Source organism: Episyrphus balteatus, chromosome 3 (assembly GCF_945859705.1).
Source record: "Episyrphus balteatus chromosome 3, idEpiBalt1.1, whole genome shotgun sequence".
In the NCBI taxonomy this organism is placed as follows: domain Eukaryota; kingdom Metazoa; phylum Arthropoda; class Insecta; order Diptera; family Syrphidae; genus Episyrphus; species Episyrphus balteatus.
This window is the reverse complement of record NC_079136.1, coordinates 39716-64007: the sequence shown is the minus strand read 5'-3', so window position 1 is coordinate 64007 and position 24292 is coordinate 39716. Positions and strand designations below refer to the sequence as shown.

The 24292-nt window shown below is 31.7% G+C and overlaps 2 protein-coding genes across 3 annotated transcripts in view; one reads left to right on the top strand and one right to left on the bottom strand.

Annotated features, from left to right (window-relative positions):
* The first annotated feature begins 11045 nt into the window (after positions 1 to 11045).
* On the top strand, positions 11046 to 15726 carry LOC129917152 (translation initiation factor IF-2, mitochondrial). The gene is made up of 9 exons (XM_055997536.1): positions 11046 to 11181; positions 11255 to 11372; positions 12120 to 12246; positions 12307 to 12825; positions 13686 to 13735; positions 13906 to 14120; positions 14175 to 14379; positions 14702 to 15362; positions 15427 to 15726. The coding sequence occupies exons 1-9, from the start codon at positions 11147 to 11149 to the stop codon at positions 15597 to 15599; spliced, it is 2103 nt and encodes a 700-aa protein (XP_055853511.1). The 5' UTR covers positions 11046 to 11146; the 3' UTR covers positions 15600 to 15726.
* A 2866-nt stretch (positions 15727 to 18592) lies between these two features.
* The window catches only part of LOC129913102 (polycomb protein Su(z)12-like), a 40776-nt gene continuing 35076 nt past the window's right edge, over positions 18593 to 24292 (bottom strand). The window contains exon 7 of one of the 2 annotated variants that reach the window (XM_055991588.1): positions 18593 to 18709. In XM_055991588.1, coding sequence (XP_055847563.1) covers positions 18609 to 18709 — 101 coding nt within the window. In that variant the 3' untranslated portion in view covers positions 18593 to 18608. The remainder of the gene's footprint in view (positions 18710 to 24292) is intronic. The other variant, XM_055991589.1, reaches the window with a different exon arrangement.

Genomic DNA, 24292 nt, shown 5'->3' with positions numbered 1-24292 from the left:
AAACACATAAACCAGGTATATTTTGTTTATTTAATTATTTTTTCTAATAAGTTAAACACAAACTAAATATATACATACATAAGTAGGTACTATAGTCTATAGATACAAGTAAGCAGTGTCAGCGTTACCGTTTATATTTTTAAAAGGTCGCTAAAAAAGTCGCTAATCTAAAAAATTGAAAAAAAGTAGCTTTTTTGTCGAAGAATTCGCTATTTAAAAAAGAAGGTCACTAAACGGTTTTCATATGTTTTTACATAGAAAAATAAACTCAAGTTGTCTTGAAACAAAGTTTTTATTAACAACAAAAAAATAACAAAATTAGAAACAAAAAAAAAAACAGTCTTCATTTTAGGAACTTAAATTTAGTTCGACGCTACGCTTGGACCGTTAAGATTTGAAGTATGAAACATTTAATTTGAACAATGATAAAATATTAAATGAAAAAAGACTTTCAAGTTTCCCAATATATTTTTTTCCCTTTCCAATTTCACTGAAAATTCCATCTTTTTGTTCTTTGAGTTTGAATTGAAGTTGTGGGTAGGTAAAATGGATGAGTTTATGGGTAGGCGTTTTTCTTTTTCAATTCAGAAAAAAGCTCTGAACAGAACCAGAACATTCGGAGCACGCTCTGAATAGCCTCTGAACATTTGTCTATTTACCTTAAATTTTCTTTTACAGAAACAAGAAATTAAATTTAAAACTTAAATTAAAATAAAAAAAAACTAGACCGACTACTGCACTTTTGCACCATTATTTTATTTGTTTGAAATTCTTTTTTTCAATATCACTTGCTAAATGCTTGTGTTCAGCATTCAACTCGGTCTGCTCAGTTATTTTATTCGCGCTCTGAACAAGTTCAGAATACTTTCGTAACGAAAAAAGAAATTGAAGCTCTAAATATTCAGAGGTAAAAAGAAATACAATTTCTAGAAAAAAAAGTCGCTATTATGAAATTGGTGAAAAGGTCGCTTTGAATAAAAAGTCGTCGCTTGGTCGCTAAGGCTTCAAAAAGGTCGCTTATAGCGACTAAAGTCGCTTAGCGGTAACGCTGAGCAGTGTTGCCGTTGGGAAACTCAAAACGGTCGCAAAAAAGGGTCACTAAATAATAATAGTCTAATAAAAGGAAGGTAATAGAAAAACTTAAGCCTTGGTCTTTGGATCATTTCATCCATCACCAAATGGCGAATTCCGCAATGTTGGAAAACTGTAATTGATCTATAACTCGCAGCCTATTGGTTTGACCGAATAAGTTATTTGATCCAAACTGTTTCTTCTATGTTAGATATAACTTTATAAATAAAGTCCCCAAATTTGTTTTCATGAAGATCGAACAACCGGGGCTTCCGAACTACCGAACTAGGCCAGGAAAATTGGTTCTTAACAATCTAATATATTTAATTTATTTTGGATTTTATTAAATGTTTTTGTTTTTTTTTTTGGCCATAAACTTTTTAAAATCATTTTAGTCTTTTTCCCAATGAAATAAAAATAACAGTGGACTGAATACTTCAGAAGCCTTTATCAATCAGGTTTAAACTAGATATAAAGATAAAGGAAAACAAATATCATTTGTCGTCCTTTCTCTTCAGTGAATGCATTCGCAAAATATTTTGACAATCGATCTTTAGTCGATAACTACTTAAAAAATCATCAAATTGTTAATACAACTAATTTATTTTGTAAAAATCCCTGTATTAATTAAAGAATTTCATTAAATGGGGCCATTTGCTGTTGGCCCTGGGCACGGGGCCAAAATATAAATTCTTGGGCCAAATGGCCCAATTGGGCACATTTGCACAACGCTGATGGCATTGCTATGGCATGCACCCCGTATGTTTTTTTTTTTTTTTTTTAATTTTTTCAATAAGAAAAATTCTTATTAATTCTAAGGTTTGCGGTGGAAAAATTTGTATAAGACTAATTTTAACAGTTTTTTTTTACAGAAAATCGAATCTTAAAGTGTTTAGTCAACGCATCTTGTAGACTTGTATAAAAGTCTATAATATTATTGCGTGTGTTGTAAAACGATGTTGTTTATTCTTTTCTGTGCATCTTACTGTAGATCTGATAAAACAAATGTGAGCTTGCCAGGGATGAATTTTTCACAAAGCCTTTCTTGGCAATTAACAAATTTTTACTAAAATGAGTTGTTTTACCTAAAAATGCCCTTCACAAACCTATTGTCAACATTTTGGAGTGTTACAGTGTGCCTATGTTATGCACTCATCGACAGCCACCCTCTTCACATAACTTGTAACTCTTCTGAATTTTTGAGATGTTATTGTTAGCATTTCCTAGTATTTTTATAACATAGTGCGTGCTGTACCGTACTGATGATTTTTGTTCGCACGTCACTTGCACTACAGTTTAGTAAAATAGCAGAGGTATTAACAATATAGACTTTCAATGGGTAACCAGAAGTGTTCTTTAAGCCTCGGAAGTGAACAATGAGTTGTGAGGGTAAAACCGGCAAAAAGATATATTTATTGTGTTCACCCAGCATTAGTAGTGAGGCCGAGAGGTAGAAGTAACAAAAGAGCGTACAATATTATGCTAAGGGATGAATTGAAATGCAACTTTAACAGTTATTCACAATTATAAGCTACAAAATGTTAAGATCATTTTTATTATACGGCAAACAAGCGGTTTATCAAGTGGTCAGATGATTTTTTTTGTATCCTGTGAGTGATATAAGTTTGATTGACAACATATACAAACAATTTATTCAATGACACTTGAATCATTACTGAAGAATTTTTGATTATAAGCAAGCAATAGTTAACCACATGCATTTACGTATTCGGATGCTTAGGGTTCGATGTTATTGTTCAATTTCTAACTGACATTCTCTTTTTTTTTGATGTTTAAGTATTTCATGCCAGGAATCATTTGCACAATTTATTGTGTGAAAACTAAGAATCCTTCCAAGAATCATGAGCCATCTAAACCCGATGTCTCACATCTTTTTCCAATATTCTAAGGTCCATTATCTTCACTCGGAGTTGAACATAACTTGAAAATTTTTAATATAAAAATTCTCAAGTTTTGTTCAACTCCGAGTGAAGAAAATGGACCTAAGGGGATTTCGTCTTGCCCAACACCTTCTTCTTTTTGGAGTATTTTATCGCCTTACTAACTTCTTCGACTGTGAAGTCGAATACTTCGCCTAAGTAAAATGAAGCTATTGGAAAGTATAGCTTCATTTTAAAGTCACTCACAATATTGTCGCCACCTATGAAGAATTTGTTAATGAACTTTGGCAAACAAACCTACTTCATCTCCCTCTTAATATTACAGCCCCAACAATACAATCGCCCTCCTATTTCGTCAAGCAAGAAACATTTAAAACGTTCAGGACCTAGATTTAAAAAATTTTTCACAGCATTTAACTTTCTGATTCATACCATGTGATTTTTGCTAAAATTGAGTCTCACCTCTTAATGATGCGGCTGTTATTTCAGTTCATTCATCATTAATCCTATACTTATTCCCACAACTGTATAAAGCCTAGCTAGGACATTTTCATTTTTTTTCAGAGTCACTGGTTTCCCAGTCGAGATTGAATTATAAAATTTAAAATTGATAAATTGTCAAAAATTGATTGTATACTGCTTCACATCTCGGAGGCAAATAAACTTCAAAAATTTTAATTAGTTTATGCTTTTGACTGTCATTCCATCTACATTTTCATCAATAGCAGTTTTGATGACTATGATTTTTTCTTTCAATCTCCCTTCAAACAAGAGCCGATTGAAGATCCGTACATATTTTGGAATTATCTTGTGTTTGACCAATCACTTTTCTCCCTACTTTTTTTATATACCTAAAGGATGATAACATCGACGGCCATATTTATTTACTTTTACTCCGCCTTATTACACTTGTGCTCTTTCTCACATGCTGCGGAAGATGCGCAACAGAAGAAAAGAAAGTGTGCGAATGATTTACAAGTAAGAAATAAATACAGGGTAGCTCTGGTAGTTCAAGGCCATACAATAACAAAGTCAGCGCTTTTTTTTTGTTTAAGAAAAAAAGTATAAACCAGCAAAACATTAACTTTTATCAAATTTCAATTGTTAAAAACTTTTAGCAAAAATGTTCCCAAGGATTTCTTACTTGAAATGTTTTTTAAAAACCCATCGTCTCTTATGCTTGTGAAATACAACGATTTTTCATGCGAAACCCGCCACTAGAAAATAATAATTTCTATAAACTTGTTAAATAAAATGACAGAGTTCATTACTTAATATTCATCAGGTATCATTTTTGAATGCGAAATATGCCGATTTAGAATCACAAAATAAAAATATAATTGTCTAGTTAATCTTGTGAATCAACTTGTGGGGGTTGGCATTAGAATACATATGTCCTTATATACCTCTATACATAATTTGTAATATGTATACATTAGACTGATTCAAAAAAATTTTTTTTTTCTTTTGTTCAAAGCATTGTTAAAAATATTGTTGGAAATGACGACAAAAAAATACTGTAAAAGTTTCAGCCCTTAATGTTAACATTTAGTACCGCCGCATCGCAATTTTCTATTTCCCATACGATTTGTATGGGAAAGATTGTGTATTTGTGTTTAGAATTTTGTATCTTTTTAATGGTTCATCAAAAATGCTAGATTTATTCATTTTCTTGTATAAAATTGAACGCTCTACAAGATTGCATTTATGAAATTTAAAAAAACGGACGCGAAAAATTAATTAAAATAATGTTTAATTGAAAAAATGAATAATTCGAATTTATTGAAAAAATCTAATATGATAGTTTTAGGGGTTTGTGAGTTATATAAACGGATCTGTGAAACCAAAACACAACATAGAATACAAATATTTGAAAATTTTGCCAAATTTTTTGAAAAACATAATAATTTCGTCAAAAAATCGGAAAAAAATGAGAAAAAATTACTTTTTATATTTTAAAGTTGAATAACTTCGAAACGCGGGGGTAAATCAAAAAAATTAATAAAAGCTTTTTTGTAGAGCGGACAATTTTATAAAAGAAAATGATTTTGTCAAGCCTTTTGGATGAACCATTAAAAAGATACAAAATTCTAAACACAAATACACAATCTTTCCCATACAAATCGTATGGGAAATAGAAAATTGCGATGCGGCGGTACTAAATGTTAACATTAAGGGCTGAAACTTTTACAGTATTTTTTTTTTGTCATTTCCAACAATATTTTCAACAATGCTTTGAACAAAAAAAAAAAAAATTTTTTTTGAATCAGTCTAGTATACATACTTGAATATTTTTGTTCGTTAATTTTCCTTCTCCCCTTATTCATCGTGTCCTTGTTTTGCAAAAGCTTTCAAGATTTCCCATCCTAATTACATTTTACTTGATAGATTTTAAGGTTCCTCAGAACGTCAGAACACTGTTTGCTTTTTAGTAAAAGCAAACACAAGTCCTCAAGCTGACTTGATGCCATGCATCCTAGCAATCGAAATGCTTCCCTCGGAAGGGAAAAACGAGAACAAACTGCAACGCATACACATTTCGCATCAGGATGTAAACACATTTAACGCTAGACGCGAAATCCTTCCTACATCCGTTTAGTGTGAACGACAGAGGAAGGAAGCAAATAGGTATTCCCTTTCCTCTTCTCCCATTATTTTATAAATTTGCACAATGCAAACGCACTGCCAGTGCTGCTAAAATGATAAATCTTTTTATCATAACTTACCACTGAAAGGTACTCATAGGTTCCTGAATTGTCATTTTATGTAAAAAAAAAAGGAAGTTCACAAAAATGTCTGTGATTTAAAATAATGTTATGCTATCGATAAACATGAGACACAGTATAAGTTAAATAAAGCCAGCAACACAATCAGCGCTTGCAGAACATGAGCCTAGTGACTTACAACTTTCACTGTGTGCATGTAATTTTCAAGAATGGAGAAGTCCTACAGTTTTAAGCCTAGTCAAAACAACTAAGGTGAAAGTGCTTAATGACAATGACATTGACGGCTTTGTCAATTCCTAGCCAGATGAAAAATCTCGATTTGAACCTGTTCCCTCCGGCATAATAGTTCATTGCACTTACCATCACGCCACTGGTACCAAGTTTAAATACTTAACAGGATAAGAATTATTGTCTCTAATTTTTTTCTTGCAATTTATTTAGCTCTAACTGTTTATTCAGAATTGACTCAGTTTCCTTAAATTATAAAAAATACTCAACATCAAAATAATAAAAATGTAATCACAAATTAACTGTAGACGACAGCCCTGCGTTCCACCCTAAAAATGGTTTCAATATTCACTGAGCTCTTACCATTTTCTAAGCTATGGTTACCACTTCTTTGAACATCCAAACTAATAATTAGATATATTCAATGTTTCCCCATTTTTAGTTGCACTTTCATTGGGACAGACACCGAATTGTAAACAGGTAAATAAAATATTACCTATATCGAAATGTAAAAAAAAAGATAATACTGTAAGATCTTGCAATCCGTCTATCTTCATTTACCAAATACTACGCTAAAACTTTTCGGAAACATATGGTCAAGAAAAGCTAAACGTGATGTTCCTGTCCCAGTACCCTGGAACAGGATTGTTTAAAAAAAATAAACCATGGCAACCCTATGAAGTGTTTATTTTTGCTGTGGTAAATCTGTCAATACCCATGCAATAAAATTATGAATATAATACCGGGGGGGGGGGGGGGGGGGGTGTTACAAACTTAGTTTTTAACTCCTGTCGAGATATGGAGCGGCAACTCTGGCACGCTTTATTGAATTCGGAAATAAGAAAACTTCCATTCAAATCGAGAATCAGAAAAAAGGATACCTAAATTGTTTTTAAATTTGGGTTCATAAAATGCAGGAAGTGGCAACAGTGGTCGAACCTCGAACGTAACTGAATCCGTAAACATGAGCAGGAATAGATATGTAAGTTGTATGTATGAATTCATATCAACAATATGTCTCCTCTTGTTGTTGTGCTGCATTTGATGGCTGCTTCAGTGTTCAGTGTTCGTTTCACAATTTTCCTTACGGTAAATCGTGATAACTGAGTCGGGCGATGTTGTCGTCTTTCTCTCACGACAAAACATCCGGTATATGCGCCTGGGCCTGGGCATGGGCATGGCCCCAATATGCATGCCAGCGCCATCACTCAAGTGTGTAGTTAGTTTTATTGCAAATATTTGCATCTGGAATATTTGCGCTCCATCATAACTTAAACAGATGCTATATTTGCAGAAGAGCAATCATTTCAACATGCGACTCACTTTGGAACAGAATTAAATGCGGCAGCTAATGATGGAAAGGTGAGCTTTGCTAAACGGATAGAGGTATCTTTACCTTTGTTATGTTGAAAATATAAACTTAACAGCTGGTTTATATGGATGCCGCTGTTATGGATGGAAGGTAAAACTTTTTTGAAATATTGAGAACCTACATAAATGTGGTATAATTAAAAACTTTATGAATTAATTTGTATTCATTCAAAAATTTGCTGACCACATTAACTTATTTATGTACGAGAATGTATATCTTCTTACTTATTCGAGCATTTATGTGTAGGTATGGTTACATGGTTCATGTATGGATAGTAGAGTTTTATTTGTTTTATAGGTAACGTGGAAAAAAATCGGTTAAATCGAAACCAGCACTTCAGAGTGGTTTTCGCATGCCATCCGTCGGTATTTGCGTCCATCTGCAGATCAACCAAGGGCCGAAACGTGTTCACGGATTTCTTGAAAATAGATAACGATGAAATGTGCGTAATTTTTGACCTCAAAAGAATTTCTGTTCTGTATTGTTGCCATGGTCTCTTCTTCGAACATGGCAATCCCAAACTCCAAACTGACAGTTAAATTAGTCTGTATTTTTTATTTTTGTTACCTTATAATTATCTTCTTCATTTCTGTTACCTTTTACTGGTTTTAAGCTGTTAATTCTTATACCTGTTACTTCAACCCCTGAATTTCACTTTTCGTGGTTTAAGTCGTAAAAACAATTTTCCCACAATATAATTTTGAACACCACGGCAACACTTACAATTCTTGGGTACGCTATCCAGTCTTTTACAGTCGTCCCGTTTTTATAATGTTTTTTTTTTTTATTCCGGAATTTCAAAAATACCGCTTTTTATAATACCGTTCCTTATTTGTCCGCCTTTTAAATCCAAAGAAGTTTACTTCTGTTTTTTTTTTTAATATGAAACAATTGGAAAAAGAGATTAACAATCAATAACGCGATTCACGCACTGCCTTAAAAACATTTAGGCCGTGTTTCAACTGCTTTAAAATTAAGGTTAAAATGTTCACCATGGCTAAATTTCGACACTAGGGTGGTGAACAAAATAGCTTTAAATTTATCCTGCCGTAGAAGGCTAAAATTTTAACTAAGGTGAAATCTTTAAGTCAAATATTAGCCGCGTTCCTTTGGAGGTGGTAAACTACTCATGAGTAGAAATCTAGTACAACAACTACACATTCCCATCTCCTCGAGTAGAAGATCATGTGTTAATTGTAGTACTCAATCGACACACTTAGTAGGCTAATTTTAGGCCAGTTCAGATATATCGGGGCTCAAACAAGATGTAGTGAACTATTACCCCCTTTGCTTAGCTTCAATAAAGTTTTTGAATCAGTCAAGAAGAGAAGACACAAGACACGTTATAGATCTCATAACGCTTTTTAGCATGGCGTGGTAGACTACTAATAGTAAATGTTTTGGTTAATCTAGTACTATCACCTACTCATGCTCTTTTTTCCGAGTAGATACGATTTGTATTGAATTCGTTGAAAATGCGTTCCATTGAGACTTCCTGGTAAACTACCCTGCAAACCAAAACTCAGTAGTTTGTTTAAAACACAACCTAAAAAATATTCTGTAACTGTATGTGTTTTTTTATTTACCAAGGAATTTTCCCTTCTAAACAAAAAATAAACACTTCACTTGCAAACGGGAGAACGAGAGCGATGTATACTATGCAAAGTGTCTTTTCTTTGTTCATGTTTAGAAATTTACAACACAGCTTTCTTACAAAAATTAAGTTTTCATGTTCATAATATGTTACATTTTAACCATTTTATCAATATATGAATTAAAAAGAATATTTCAGCTTTCCAAAATTAAGCTAATTTCAAAAAATCCACATCAAAACTCAAACGAATTAATAAAAAAAATAACCCCATTACAAATTCAAACCAGAGCTGCATTTTCTTTCTAACAATAGTCAACTATGGTTGTTATGTCAAAAAATATTGTTTATGTGTCACTGTTAGAAATTGTTGGGTTTTTTACAAATCATTTAGGAACGAATTATTGTTAGATATTGTTAAACTGTCAAACCATAAATTGTTAAATTGTTTTGAGAATACTTTTATTTGCATAATTGAATCATTTATTTGCAAAACATGATAAGTCCATGATTTTTAATTTTTTAGGAGAAGAAAAAAACGTTCTATTTTCTTTTGATATGCGTAGCAAAATTTATAAAAAATATATTCTGTAGAACTCTTGCCTAGCTACAAAATACCGTTTCGTTTTTAATTTTTGGAGCGATAGTTCAAAAGATAAAAAATAAAAACGCTTTTGGACTTATCATACTTTGAAAATAAACGGATGCGAAATTTTGATATACAATTTTGCTTTTAGCCCCAGTCTATCAAACAATTGTATTTCAGATTAAAATACAATGTCCGGACTACATATTTAGCTTTAAAATAGCTTTAAACTTAAGATTTTCAATCATTAGTCAAATATAGCATTTACACAAAAAGAAGCTGTTGTTTATTTTCAAAACATGATAAGTCCGGGACTTATTCTGTTTTTGATACTAAAAAAATATTTCGCGTAGCTGTAATAGTTGGAGTAGATACTTCATATTTTGAAGACAGACGTGGTTATCCCTGGAGTACAAATTTAGTCAAAAAAACGAATTTTAAAAAAAAGTGGACTTATCATGTTTTGAAAATAAATGATTCAATTATAACAAAAAATCATGTTTTTTAATCAAAATAAATTCTCTCGCATCATAAAATTACAATAATCTCTTTTTATTTTCATTTTTTTCCGCTTATTTCAAAAGAAAAAATCTTTGTGCTCGTTTTGTAAATTAAACATCCACTTTGACACATCAACAATCTCATGAATGTTCAATTCATATCATGGAGGTGAGTTGGAAATAGTTACGATTTGTTACTATTTGACACTTCAAAACGAGTTTAGGAACGATGTTCATCTGTCAAATAGTTACAAATCGTAACTATTTTGTAGTTTAGGAACGATAAAAGTTAACGATAGTTAACAATAGTTAACTATTGTTAGAAAAAAAAACGCATCTCAGTGATAAATATCTGCATAAGAAGTACTGCTGAATGTGCGTCAACGAAGTACATCCAGAAGTACTTCGTTGATGTACTTTGGAATTACATAACATATAACACATGGTATAAGAAAAGAAGGAATGATCACGCGAAGAAAGTCTATATCGAGAACTTTTAGATGAAAGAAAAAATGAGTCGGTTGACTAAGGCCAATGTGAACACCGTCCAAAATTCAAAAAGTGTCACTTCTATCTCCTAAAAGGAGTGATTTCAAATTCCAAAATTGAAAAAGGAGTGAATTCTTCACTCCCAAAATTTTGAAGAAGTGACGGAGTGATTACCAATACTTCTACATTTTTCTTTATGGGTGGTTGTTTTAATTTTTTTTGTGAAGAAAATTATTTTTATTTATAAAATCATACCTTCTCTTCTTATTCCATTCCATATCAGTACTTTTTAATGGCGGGGAAATTCATGGTAGAAAGAGATAGTTACTTCACGTATTTTTATGTATACGAAGTAAACAAACTAAGTTTTTTCCCGAGTGCCTATCCTTTTCAGTGGGAAGAAGTACTTCTTGAAACATACATATTTCACTGGTTATTTCTGTACTTCTACGTTTGCTGGGTACTAGTAGTTATTTGCCACCTACCAAACGAACAGGGCTATTCCCGCAAAGTAAAGTGTACAGCGGATACCAATGTTCTCATCTTCTATTGCGCACTAACCTTAAATCATTACATTCAGCTTTTCAATGAAATGTCAGTTCATTGGATACTGCCATTTAGTCGGCTGTCAAAGAGGAAATTTGACACTTCAATTTAAACGTCAAGTCTTGTCTACGTAAAAATGCTCATGGGATCATTTCGTTCACAAATTTTTTTGTAAGATTTAATTTATAAATTCATGCACTATTTATTAAATAATCATAAACAACAAATTAAACAACAATTTCAGTGCTGTCCAGCATATACCATTTAATTTAACATGTAAATGGACCAGAAGTTCTATGCTCACTCGTCACCTTTACACAACCAATTATTTATATAAACGGAGAAAAACGGCAGAAGAAAAAGTAAGTTCAAATCTGTTTTCATATACAAAGGTAGTTTTAAAATAAGCAGTTACCTACATCTTAAATATTAAACCAAAGTTGAAGTAATAGATATTGTTCAATGAAATGATGTGATACAAATTACCTATCTAATAAATTTCTTTGGTGTTTTGTTTTGTTAACAGTGAATGCTTCTTTGTAGACATGCATTGGAAAATTTTCTTCTTGATACCTACACAAAAAAAGATCGGATTTAACCCTCCAACATAATTTATTATGTTTGTCCTAGAAAATGATAAGAACTTCAAATTAATGGTCCTATTATGCCTTGCATACCGTTAGAAACATTTAACGAACCAAAGTTATTGAACACTTAAGAAGCTATTTAGCTGATTTTTCTTAATTTCACTGCATGGCAGCGATAGTTTTCTAATGGGAATACCACGATACATATCAGTGTTTCCCAAACCGTTCGACTCGCGAGTCAAAAGTACGACCCTAAATTTTGTTTCCATATAAACTACTGGACAAATACTCAGGTTGCAATCTGGGAAGCCTCCTTACACGGAGTTAAAAAACCTGGATCCGAAGACGCGATTAAAGGTGTTAAAAAAGAACAAGCTTATTTTTCATAAAAAAAACTATACCGGCATCAAATGAAATTATTGTTATTATGTCCAAAACCTTTTTAAAAATGTGTTTAATAAATATTTGAATCCCATAATTCAGTTAATGTTAAAATAATTTTTTCTTTTTTATCATTTCTAGAAATCTCCAAAAATAATTGAGTATTCACCTAAAAAACTTAAAAATAAAATCTTAACCTTTGGTGTAGTTGATGTTTGGAGAAGAATGACAGTCGAAGAATTGGCCAATTCGTTGAGTCGCAGCCTAGGTATAAACATTTATTGAAAATTCTTGGGTTCTTTAAAAATAATATTTTTTTGTATCCAAGATGATGTACAAGAAGTAATGTTATATGTGGACGGAGCTGATAATATAGAACCTCATGCCAGGCTAGAAGACTTGAAAATAATTCAAGAAATAGTAAAAAAATGTGGCATGAAGTCACGAGTGGTTGCAGCACCACAAAAAGAAATCGCCAGCGAAATTAAAGATCGCGATATAATGCCTCAACCGCCTGCACCCGAAGAAAATTTAAAACCACGACCACCGGTGGTTACTGTTATGGGACATGTTGATCATGGAAAAACAACTCTGCTTGATTCTCTACGTGGAGCAAGTGTAGCTGCTGGAGAAGCTGGTGGAATTACACAGCACATCGGCGCGTTTACTATAATTCTAGACTCAGGGGAAAAAGTAACCTTTCTTGATACACCCGGGCATGCTGCTTTTAGTGCTATGCGAGCTAGGGGTGCAAATATAACCGATATAATTGTCCTGGTTGTTGCTGCTGAAGATGGTGTTATGGCGCAAACAAAAGAGGTTATTAGGTTAGCCCAGGATACTAAAGGTATGTATTTGAAAAAATTAGCGAGACCGTTTTTGTTAATAATACTAAAGTTTTTTAAAAGAATTATATCAATATAGCATGTGTAATGGTTTGGTTAAAGGGTATACTATCTTGTTTTTTGTTCAGATATGTATTTGAAAATGTGTTAGGTCATGCAATATCTTAAAATTCCGACAGTTAATAAATGGGTCTAATATTACAAAAATTTGAGGCAATTATTTCAGTCGAGCTTAAATATGATTGTCGGTGTTTCCAGATTTATGCATGATTTCCACGTAGTGATGATTATTCATTATATAAGTGGAATGTTCTCCACCCGAAATATTTTCGACGGAATTTTAAAAGCTATCGTAAGTTTCACAAGAAGGGAATTGACATTTAGCGACTCGGTTAACATGTTTATACTCAGTTTGCTACGAAAATTTAATTTCAAAACGAACTGTAGTTTTCGGAAACTTTTTGCCGGAACTCACAATAGAAGAAAAGTGAAATGCAATTTTTTCGGTTGAATTCTTTTCATTATTATGAACATGATTATTGCTTAGTTAGTTTACTTTTCAAATTATTAACGAAATACCAAAAAAGGACATCTTCGATCCCATAACTCCCTTGCGTTAAGCTCACTGGTGAAAAACTTTCAACCAATTACTTAAAAATTATAAATTAAAAAATTACCAGTTTATCTTTTGTTTTCGTCAAGGATCTTCATAGTTAACAAAATTCAACTCGCAAAATCTTTACAACTTTTGACAGTATTTTAAATTTTAAAAGACATGCACCTTTTAATAAATAGTCTTTACATTTTAACTTTAGAAGAAATATTTAGAAAACAAAATTAATTTTATTTAAAACTCTTTCAGTACCCATAATCGTTGCTGTTAACAAAATTGATAAACCTGAAGCCGACATTGTAAGTTCATTTATTTTGTAGGTACACTTTTTTTTGGAACTTTATAAATTTTCCTAATTTTATAATGTTATTTATTATAATAAATTGTTTTGCTTGACAATCTTAAATTATTTAAAATAAAAAAACGAAAAGTTAATTTAAAATACAAATATGCATCTTCTGTATTTAAGGAAAAAACCAAAAGAGATCTAATGCAAATGGGATTAGCTTTAGAAGAAAACGGTGGAGAAATTCAAGTTGTACCTGTTTCTGCTTTGAAAGGGACAAACCTTCAACTTCTAACTGAAACTATATGCACTCAAGCCACATTAATGAGCCTATCAGCTGATCCAACGGGTTTAGTTGAAGGAGTGGTGGTAGAGTCCAAAACTGACCCTCGGCGAGGGTAATTTTTATATTTTTAAAGGCTATTGAACTTTTTGTAATTATTAAATTTCAGAAAACTCTCAACTGCAATTGTTACAAGAGGGACATTGAGAAAAGGTTCAATATTGGTAAGTGGATTGGCTCACGCAAAGGTTCGAGGCCTTTTTGATGATAATGGAAAGCCAGTTGAATCTGCTTCACCAGGAACTCCTGTAGAAATTATTGGTTGGCGGGAGTTACCTATATCAGGAGATATTATATTAGAAGTTGAGAATGAGGTTTGTATAGTCCTTTTAATAAGACGAAATGATCAAAATTAATTTTTAATAGGTCAATTGATAAAGGTTTTGGTCAATAAAAATAATCATCATCACTTAATTTATAATAATATTGATAAGAACACATTAATAAGAAACTTCACCGTTGATTAAAAATTGAGATTGATATTGTGAAATTTGAACATTACCAATTGATTACTAAAACATTTTTTATTGCTTTAATTGTGGATAGTTTCCTTGGTTTTTAAGTACAAGAGCCTTGATCAATAGAGTTGAACATCGTTGAAATCAAATTAATAATATTGACCCGGTTTTATTTCAGAAAAAAGCTAACTCTGTCATAAGATGGCGTGAAGCTGAAACACAAAAAGAAAAGGCTGTGGAAGACCTGGTGGAAATTCGAAAAAAGGAAGAAGAACATTTGGAAAAGTACAGAAAAGAACGCGATGCACGACGGATGGCTGGCAGGTTCAGACTTCGACAGCAAGGGCAGCGTACCAAGGAGTCGGCACCAGACAGTTTGGTTCCTCGTGTTAACATAATTCTAAAAGGAGATGTGCATGGATCTGTTGAGGCAATCTTAGACGTTTTAGAGACTTATGCAAGCAATGAACGATGTCGATTAGACGTTGTCCATTATGGTGTAGGCAATATTACTGAAGGAGATATTGAACTAGCAAAAGCATTCAATGCTATCATATATGCCTTTTCATTGAGCCCTGCTTCCAAAGATACCAGTGAGGTAACTGTTAAAAGATTTGATGTTATTTATCACTTGATAAATGATCTAAAAGAAGTTATAAGCTCAAAGCTGGAACCAGTAGAGGTAGAGGATATAATTGGTGAAGCTGCTGTTTTACAGCAGTTTTTTATAACCGAAGGTAGAAAAGAAGTTCCTGTAGCTGGCTGCCGTTGTACAAAAGGAGCTCTCAAAAAGTCTAGTAAATTTCGACTCGTTAGGAATAATGAAGTTATTTACGATGGTAAATATAACATAGTAATTTATTTATGAACAAATATTTAATTGACAAAATTCTATTATGACAGGTCAAGTTGAATCCATAAGACATTTAAAGAATGAAGTTGATACAATTAAAAAAGACGTGGAATGTGGTATACGAATGCAAGATGCTAAAGTTGTACCACAGCCAGGTGATGTAATTGTATGCTACACGACACATATGGAAAATCAGAAGACGGATTGGGATCCTGGATTCTAAAGTTGAGGTTGTCTAACCTAAGAGAGTAAAATTGTATTTGCTTAAGTTGTAAACGCAATAAATTTAGTGAAATTAGATAATATGAAAACCAAATGACAACAAATAAAAACAAATTAAATTAGTTCAATTTTTTTTTTAATTTCGAAAGTTCACATCCAACAATTTGTTATTACTCAACTCATACATCTTTTTCTTAACTATTAATTGATAGTAATTTATAAATATGTATGTATTGAAATTTTTCCTTAGAAATCTAAACTTACTATGCACTTGGTATTATTTTTAATAAATATGAATTGTATCACAATTTTCAATGGCCATCATCATTTTTAATGACAAAAACTTTTATAAATTGAGTTAAATTTTTTACTTATATCAAATTTATTATCAATTGATAACAGTAATAGGAGGGAATATCAATATTTTCTGTACTTAAATATTTAATTCCTATTTAACCATTAAATTTATCTCAAGGGCTCTTAAAAAAAATTAAATGTACGACTGGGTCGCACGCATTTGCTATACCTAATGGTAAGAGTAACTCTTATGTCAAATTTTTTAAAACGATTACCTTAACGTTTTTTGTATACAAGTTCAGGTTGAAATCGGCTAAGTCCGGTCGTTTACGAGAAATTCATAAATATAAAATCAATCGTTTTATGGCAGGTACCGTTAATAAGAGTACACAAAATATTTATTTACTACATACACACAAAAATTTTAATTAACATCGTTTGAGCCGTTTCCGTTATATTATGGCAGGGAACGTTAGTTTTGGTTCAAAACAAATTTCAATTTGCCCACAAGGGAATCACTCAAAACTGTTTACAATCAAGTTTGAAGAAAATCGCTCAATAGTTTAGGCTGTAGCTTGAGGTACATATAGAATTGCCGGACCACATTTAATGACATTCTCCGTCATCGTAATGTCCTGCCTGATTGTTATCTCCAATTCGATTTTTTTTTTACGAATCCAAAATTTGCTCTCCTATATCGCATCGCAAGTAAAAAACAATGGTTAAGTGAACCTAAATGCAAAATGCAGCGAAGGTATAATGACAAAATGAGGAATACCTCAATATATCTACACCGCTTTTTAAAGACAGTTTTTATAAATGCTTAGGTAGGAATGCAATGATGCACAAACTTTGCAATCGAAAAAAGTGTTGCAACTAAATCGAATAAAATTGCATTTTTAGTAGGTATACTACAACTTGGAATTGCCTCCACTAAGATTCTGAACGAATTTAACATCTCATACAAACACACAATTCAAAGACTTATTCACAAGATTGCGACGGATTTTAAGTCTACGATGCAAACGTTGTCATTTAAAACAATAATTTAAGTTTATGACACATGCACCTAACAGATTCAATCGAGAAACTTGTCTCTCAAAATGGTTTTCAGTTATTTTCTGAAAACAACTGCAAACTATTTCATATTGGGACACGCTTTATCTGTCTATCTAAAACATTTAGAAACAATTTTCATTTAGGGTTCCAAGCTAGCAGTTATCTTGTACAATTAAAAAAACTCTTGAACAGTGGCACTACCTTATTTGATTGAATCGAGCGTTCTCCATTGAAAACCTTCGATTTAACTAAAAAAGATGCTGCCGATACTCGATCGCATCAAGTGATGGGGCCCCCACTAGATGATTCTCATTCACACGATTCAGTTGCAAAAATAAGGTTAGACTCCGAGGTTCCCAATAGTTTGGCACTGCGAGTACGTGTCATAAGTGGAGCTGATCATTTGGGGAGATGGAAAGTGAAAAAAACCTAAACGTAACGTAGCCGACAAGGCTTGTTTGTCGTCCTAACTTTGAGGTGTGTGAGAACCACTTTCTGAACCATTTTGTGATTTATCCTGCACCACTTTGTTGTAGGCAAAAGTATGTTAGAGTTCTCGCATGGAGACACTCTTTTAATACCATTTTCTTTTAATAAGCTTTAAGAGGATGCCACCATTAGGTATATAAATAAATAAAATTATACATACATTGATCAGTTTAAGATTTATTTTGCTTTCACACTTCACTTTAATTCAAACTCTAAAATTAAAAATAAAAAAAATAATGGTCTCACTATGACTCGCTCTTTGTTTCATTGATTTCCCATTTCTGTTTTTCTTTCTTTCAATTCAATCTAAATAGTAGTTTTATGGAATGGATTTATATTATCGTTGTTTTTTCACATTTCTTATTTTTCAAAATTTAATTTTTTTCCGAGGCCGACCGATAATTCAAAAGTTGTTTAGATGTTTTTGTTTATTTTTTTTTAATAAGGAACGGTAAAATCAAAATACCCACTGTGAATGCACCTCGACTTTATGAATGCGTTCCGTGATAAACAATTTGGTTTGTGTATTGAATATACCTTGGCGAATCTACTACATTTTTATTGAAAGAAAAACATCACGAGTTAAATTTTAGTTTTTTGGTGAAGCTGTGAGAGAGCGAAAGTGAATATAATATTAGGTTAATGGAAAAATCCCCAAGAAATGCAACTTGCTGCATACAACACGACAAAATGAAAACTTTCCATTCCATTGTTTACTTTGAATGCTGTCTGTATTCGATACACCAACCCAACGATTTGTTCGGTGAATGCATTCATTTTCATAATAATTCATTGGATGTGCTCATTTGCTAAAAAGAAAGCAAAGAATTTTTTTTTGTCTGTGAATTCAAAGCAATGTTTAAACAATATTTAACAAATTTTAAATTGAAATTGGGAAACAAAATAAAGAAAAAAAAAAATGGTTAAACAAATCAAATAATTTGGTAATAAACAATGTGTAATAATTATTAATTGAAAAAAGAACAAAAAAAGGACTTATTGCGAAGGTATATAATAATAATTTCATTACATTTTTGTTTTGTTTTAGTACAGTTAATAATAAAGCAGAAAAACAAACACTACGTATTAATTTATTTTATTTATAACTTCATGCTTTATTAAATTCGTCGATGTAATGACCATTCATAACTCTCCCGTATCTGCTTCACATTAGTGATCCGTGTCTGGTGTTCGCCTGGTTGACCTCAAAAATCGGCGGCAAGCCTCCGGGTTGTGTATTGTTCCATTTCCGAGGCCAACTGAAAGCTAATGTTTTTGTATTCTTTGTGTATACCAGGAGTTTTTTTGATCTAGCTTCCTTGCTTCATATTTTCGATTTCGGTCTCTACAATTCTATAGCTGTAGCTGAAAGTTGAAGAAATCTCAACTTACCTCAGCTGAAGCCAACTTTATTACAGTTTTCGCTCATTAAAATGTTGACACTACTACAAGCTACAGCTATATTTTTCATTGTATTCATTAGGTATTCAATTTCAATGTTGCATTAATTCATTTATATAAATACAAAAAAAGGCAGCAATGCTCCGCAATGATCTATTCCTATTTCTCTTACAAAAAATTTTTGCATAGAGAGCATTGTTTTCTAATGAACCATCCATTGCATCATTGGAACTGAGCGGTGTGAGATGGTTATTGTTCCAATCACCATTTCACCACCTCTCCGTCCAAGTGATTTTTACTGGATTTTGAATTCCTCCATAACCCCTGGATATTAAAGAGGTAATTTGATGTCAAGAGTCTTAAGTTGGACTTTTGAAGATAATGCAAGAACTTTTTGAAGTGTCTTGATTAGGTAGTGTTCTAATGTTATCATATAAATGAGAATCGCCTCATATACGTACATTATGTACCTAGGTACTTTGAACAAATTGTAAACGAGAATTGTGCTTTACTGTCATTGTCAAAGAGCATTTTTCCATGTGGCCTTACCTCCGTACTTCCAACTAAAAAGCATCGTAATATGACCAAATATTTATTTAAATACTGAACTACGAGCCATTCTGAAGAATTAAAACCGAAAGTAAATTTTTTTTTAATTTTAATTGTTTTAATTGTTATGCATATGTTCGGTAAAAAAATGATTAATTTTTGATTAAAAACAGGGCTAGATTTATTGACGTAGGTACTTATTTATAATGAGGGCACTTAATCTAAAAAATTGCATTGTTTAGGAGCCGGACCAAACAGCTCCGATTTTGATGATGTTTTATTTTTTTTTTAACGAAAAATTTACAGTTCAGAAGTGACTCCTCACAAGGGGTTAAAATCACTGTGCCCTCTTTTTTTTAAATCTAATGTAGGTGAAAATGTAAATGTAACTGAAAATCGCGTATAAAAAAACATCAATTTAGCTATTTTTGAGCAAAATTAGAAATGACAAAAAAATTTGTATCTCCTTTTGAAAACTCACTCCTCAGTTATGTTTACGAAAAAAGCTGCGATTATGCAATATTAGATAAAAATCCAGAATCAGTATCTTGAATCTCAGATTCATTTTTTTGTCATTTTTTTGAATCTCAAGACGCAAATAGATCATGAAATCTGAGATTTGTCCACTATTTCCCCTCTTCACCCCCCCTTTCAGCTGTCAAATTCACAAATCTCATTCTGAGATTCGTCAAAACCATTCGTCGTGACCATGATCACTAAGGTTTTAAACTTTTCCAATAAGCCTAACATTTTCTGGAAAAAACGCACTATAGTTGTTCATAAAAATATCAGTCTACTTTTTTTTTGTTGTCTCAAGCTTTAAAAAAATAGTTTTTTATTTATTTTTTTTTTATTATATGAAGCTAATAACAGACAATTTATGTATATTTTTTTTTATTTTCAAATAATTTCTATTGCATACAAACAAACAGAATTTGTACATTTTCAAAAATCGTTATCGATATCAAATAAATATAAAATACCTATTAGCTTAAATTTAAATTGGCAATGTGGATAATTGTAAAAAATGGACAAATGAAAACATATTGCATCAAAAAGTGCATCCAAGATATAGAATGTCCCGCATAAATTGATAAATACACAAAAATACCAAATATAGGGGCATAGTATGAGTCGCGTGTCGATTTGGGAAAAATTCATGTCGTAATATTCCGGTTAGAAAACTACGACGACAATATCCCAGTAATGCAGTAAAAATTATCAAAGTGATAAGCAAATATAATTTTTTAAAAAGATGAGTCGCTATTTAAAAGGTGAATTATCTTGATACCACAAATTTTTCCCATAATAGGGCTTATAATTTCAACTTACGTTCCATCAAATCAGCAGTAAAACCTTGAAGTGCAATCGTAAACACATGCACTGCAAGGAATTTTTTTATCTATGGTATAACCCTTCAAAAAACTACACAGAAACGTACTCCAACATTCTATTGGCTAAATTAAATTAAAATTAACTTAACTGCATACATAAAGAACATTTCTGCTGTTTTAAACCTACTGTTTTAAAGAAATATGTAAGTTTTTGTGACTTTGACCTTCTAATAACTATAATATTTTTATTGCACGGAGGCGTTAAATAAAGATAACTTCCGTTATACCAATCTCTAAAAAATCTCCAAAAATTTTACTCCCACATAGAAACAAAATATTGTTTGGCTTCCTTTAATTATAACACTTAAATAAGTTTTTGCGGCAAAAACCATGTACATTATATACCTATATACCTAGTTCGATTCTTCTTCCCATCATTTATTTTTCTAAATATAAAATCTGCTTTTGTTTTTTTTTCGTATAAATTATACTCTACACTGTAAATAGTAAAAAAAAATTTAAAACACTACAAGCGGAACTGTTCATTGATAAGAATTTTCTCGTATCACCGATATTACATCCACTTAAGGCAAAATCATATTTATTTTAATGAAAATAATTGCAATAAGTTTTTCGTTCCTCGTGTGGTTATAACCACATTCTTGAAATAATACACGTTCTAAGCAGACTCCTTGGCGTTCATTCATAAATCAGAAATGAATTAATTTGTGTGTTGAGCTTTTTCTGCGATAAGAAAATTGAAATAATTAGGGCAGTTGGGGTTTGATAAGTAATAATTTATGTAGAAAACCTAACCAAAGCTGTGCAACTTTTCACATCCGTTCAAAAAGCATGGGGGTTTATTCTTGTATTTGTAATTTTATTTGTGTGATAAAGGCATCTTTTAAGAGTATGCGAAATGCGTAATAGCAGAGCGATTTCACGATGTTCTGCAATATACATATGTAATTTATAAGACGAAATGTACATAGGTACCTACATGTTTATAATATTATAAATTATTAAAAAAAGCCAGAGGCCGGAAGTTGAGTTTCCATTACACAAAATACACCTACAATGTGAAGTGGTTTTACTTTATTAATTTTCGAGATGAAAAAGTTGAAAAATGTCTTATCTACAACTTATATATTACCAAAAGTAACAGTCAATAAAAATTAGGAATAGTTCCCTCATTAAAGTAAAATTTAGAAAAATTATTTTTGTTTCTTTTTCTTTCACACTCTTATAGAATTTCCATAACGGTCATATGGCTTTATAAATAATTTGAAAAGGAACTTTATGATCGTTATTTTTTATTTTATACTTTGCTGAGGATAAAAGTCGATGCAATGCAATAGCTCAAAATGTTTATTAAGAAAGTCACGCCCGTTACATCTTATTTTAAGATATTCTCAGACAGCACAACAATTAGAATACTTTTAATATTTTAGACAATGAAACAAATTAATATCCTGTGTTAATGTATTAAGATACTTAACTTTGTGAATAGTTCAATAAATAAAAGCGAAAAACATACAAAAATCTGCCAAAACCCTTCCATGGAATTACCCCCAAGCCAAGGAGAAGAAATAGTAAAGGTATTTTAGTTAGAGAAAAAACAATATAAAACGCTAAAGGTGCAAACAATTGAATCGGTCATTTCAAAAACGACTTAGGTCCAGCAGTTAACTGCTGGTGGAAACCAGTGAGTGGTGTCTGATTTCCCTGCATTCATTTGTTCACTAAAAATGCAGCAGACTAGGAAACATTTTCCATCAACTGTTGGATGCTTAAACTGGGCATTTTGTAAGTTTCTTTTTACTCCCGACAGCATGAACATTAATTACTCCCATATTAATTAAAGCAATTATTAGTTGACTATTCTATTTCATTCGTTAATTAACATTTGAAATCATAGAGGACAAAAATTCTGTTGCCTCGTTTGAGATATATAAATGCATATGTATATCTGAGTGTGTTATATGCAGTATATTATCAAAAAAAAAAAAATTGGATGGCTCAAAACACCTAAGGTTTATCCTCTTTTTCAATAAAGATGAGCATCACAGGTCGAGCCTAAAGTTTTGATCCCAATTGAGATGATGACAATCGTCGAACAGAAGAAGAATTATATAATAAAATATTTAACTTGTCAATAAAACAATTTTTTGTTCATTTTAATAATTAAGAATTTAAAATGAAACAATTATTATGAATGGATGCAAGTATATTTTATAAATCTTTCCCACATGGATGGTGGTGTACTGAAATCAGATCATCAAGAAAACCTGTACTGCATAACGGTCATGACTCCGTTCGCTTTCACATGAAAAACCTCTGTATGTTTGTATAACAATCGAAATAGATCGCGTTCTTTTATAAGTTTCGCCTTATTTTTGACGGTGGTATCTCTTCGCGTTTGGGAAAAAATTAAAATTTTGATCAAAGCGTTTGCAGTTCTCAAAGTTTTTCGCGTGCTTTTTCTCTGTCAGTATAAGTTTCACAATCACAAATTATACCTCCTTTTTGATATGATAAAAATAGGCTTAGAACTTTATAATTAGCAACCCTTTGCACTCTTATAATAATAATATAATGCTGCGAAGTAAGAGGAAGGAGTCGAAGACTCCTGCAAAATCAAGACCAAGACCAATTAAAGCTTTATTCGACGCGGAATCAAGAAAATACCTTAAATTAATATTTTGTCATAAATAATAGAATAAAAGTTTACGTAATAACTCTGAAAAAATACGTTTTTTTTTTAATTTAAAAAGAGAGATTTTTACAAAAAATAAACGGCAATTTAAAAAAACGAAATATAGCCGAGTTTTCATTTTAATTCTCGAACAATAAACTATCAGCTATGCTAAGAAAAAAGATTTCCCAAAACCAGCACAATTTAATAAAAATTTAATTCCAATGCTTGCAAGAGTAATTTCCAATAAGAACTAGTGTTTTCAACTGAATTCTATATTTAGATTGTCCAAGGGGAAAATCGCACAAGTCAAAATTCAACTCAAGATGTGTTCGAGTTTTTACAATGTGATGGATGATACTGATCGTTTTTGAAAACCAATTTTACTCATTCTGGAAGAATATTAAAATAATACTTTTTTCCCCAGCATTGGTTTATTATTAATCTGGGCCCACACATTTATTTATCTACTTAGCAAAGTAATATATTTTTTTTTTAATTATATATTTTAAAATAACTCAAATCCTTTGCTGTGTACAACGTATACCCGACTTTAATTTAAGGATTTCCTCTAATTACATACATATGTGAATGCGTTTGTGAAAAGTTTTTCATCAAGTATAAATAATACAAAAGTGCCGCTTGTGGGACTTCGGCGATCATTCAGGAATACGTATTGTCAACACATGTACAATGCATCGTCGCGTCGTCGTCGGTCGGCTGACTACTAAGAAATACGGAATTCCCTGGAAACCATCGACTTCTCAGACACTAGTGTTATTAGTAACATGCATATTGCCTTAAAGATACGCATTTAGTTTTTATTTACACTTAGGGGGAGAGATCAAGACAAAGAGCAAAAATAAATGA

Excerpts from the sequence above, each read along its gene's own strand:
- LOC129917152 (XM_055997536.1), top strand. The coding sequence starts at position 11,147 with ATGCTCATGGGATCATTTCGTTCACAAATTTTTTT. Across the intron at positions 11,182-11,254 it reads TTTCGTTCACAAATTTTTTT|TGCTGTCCAGCATATACCAT; the intron begins GTAAGATTTAAT and ends CAACAATTTCAG. Across the intron at positions 12,826-13,685 it reads GTTAGCCCAGGATACTAAAG|TACCCATAATCGTTGCTGTT; the intron begins GTATGTATTTGA and ends AAACTCTTTCAG.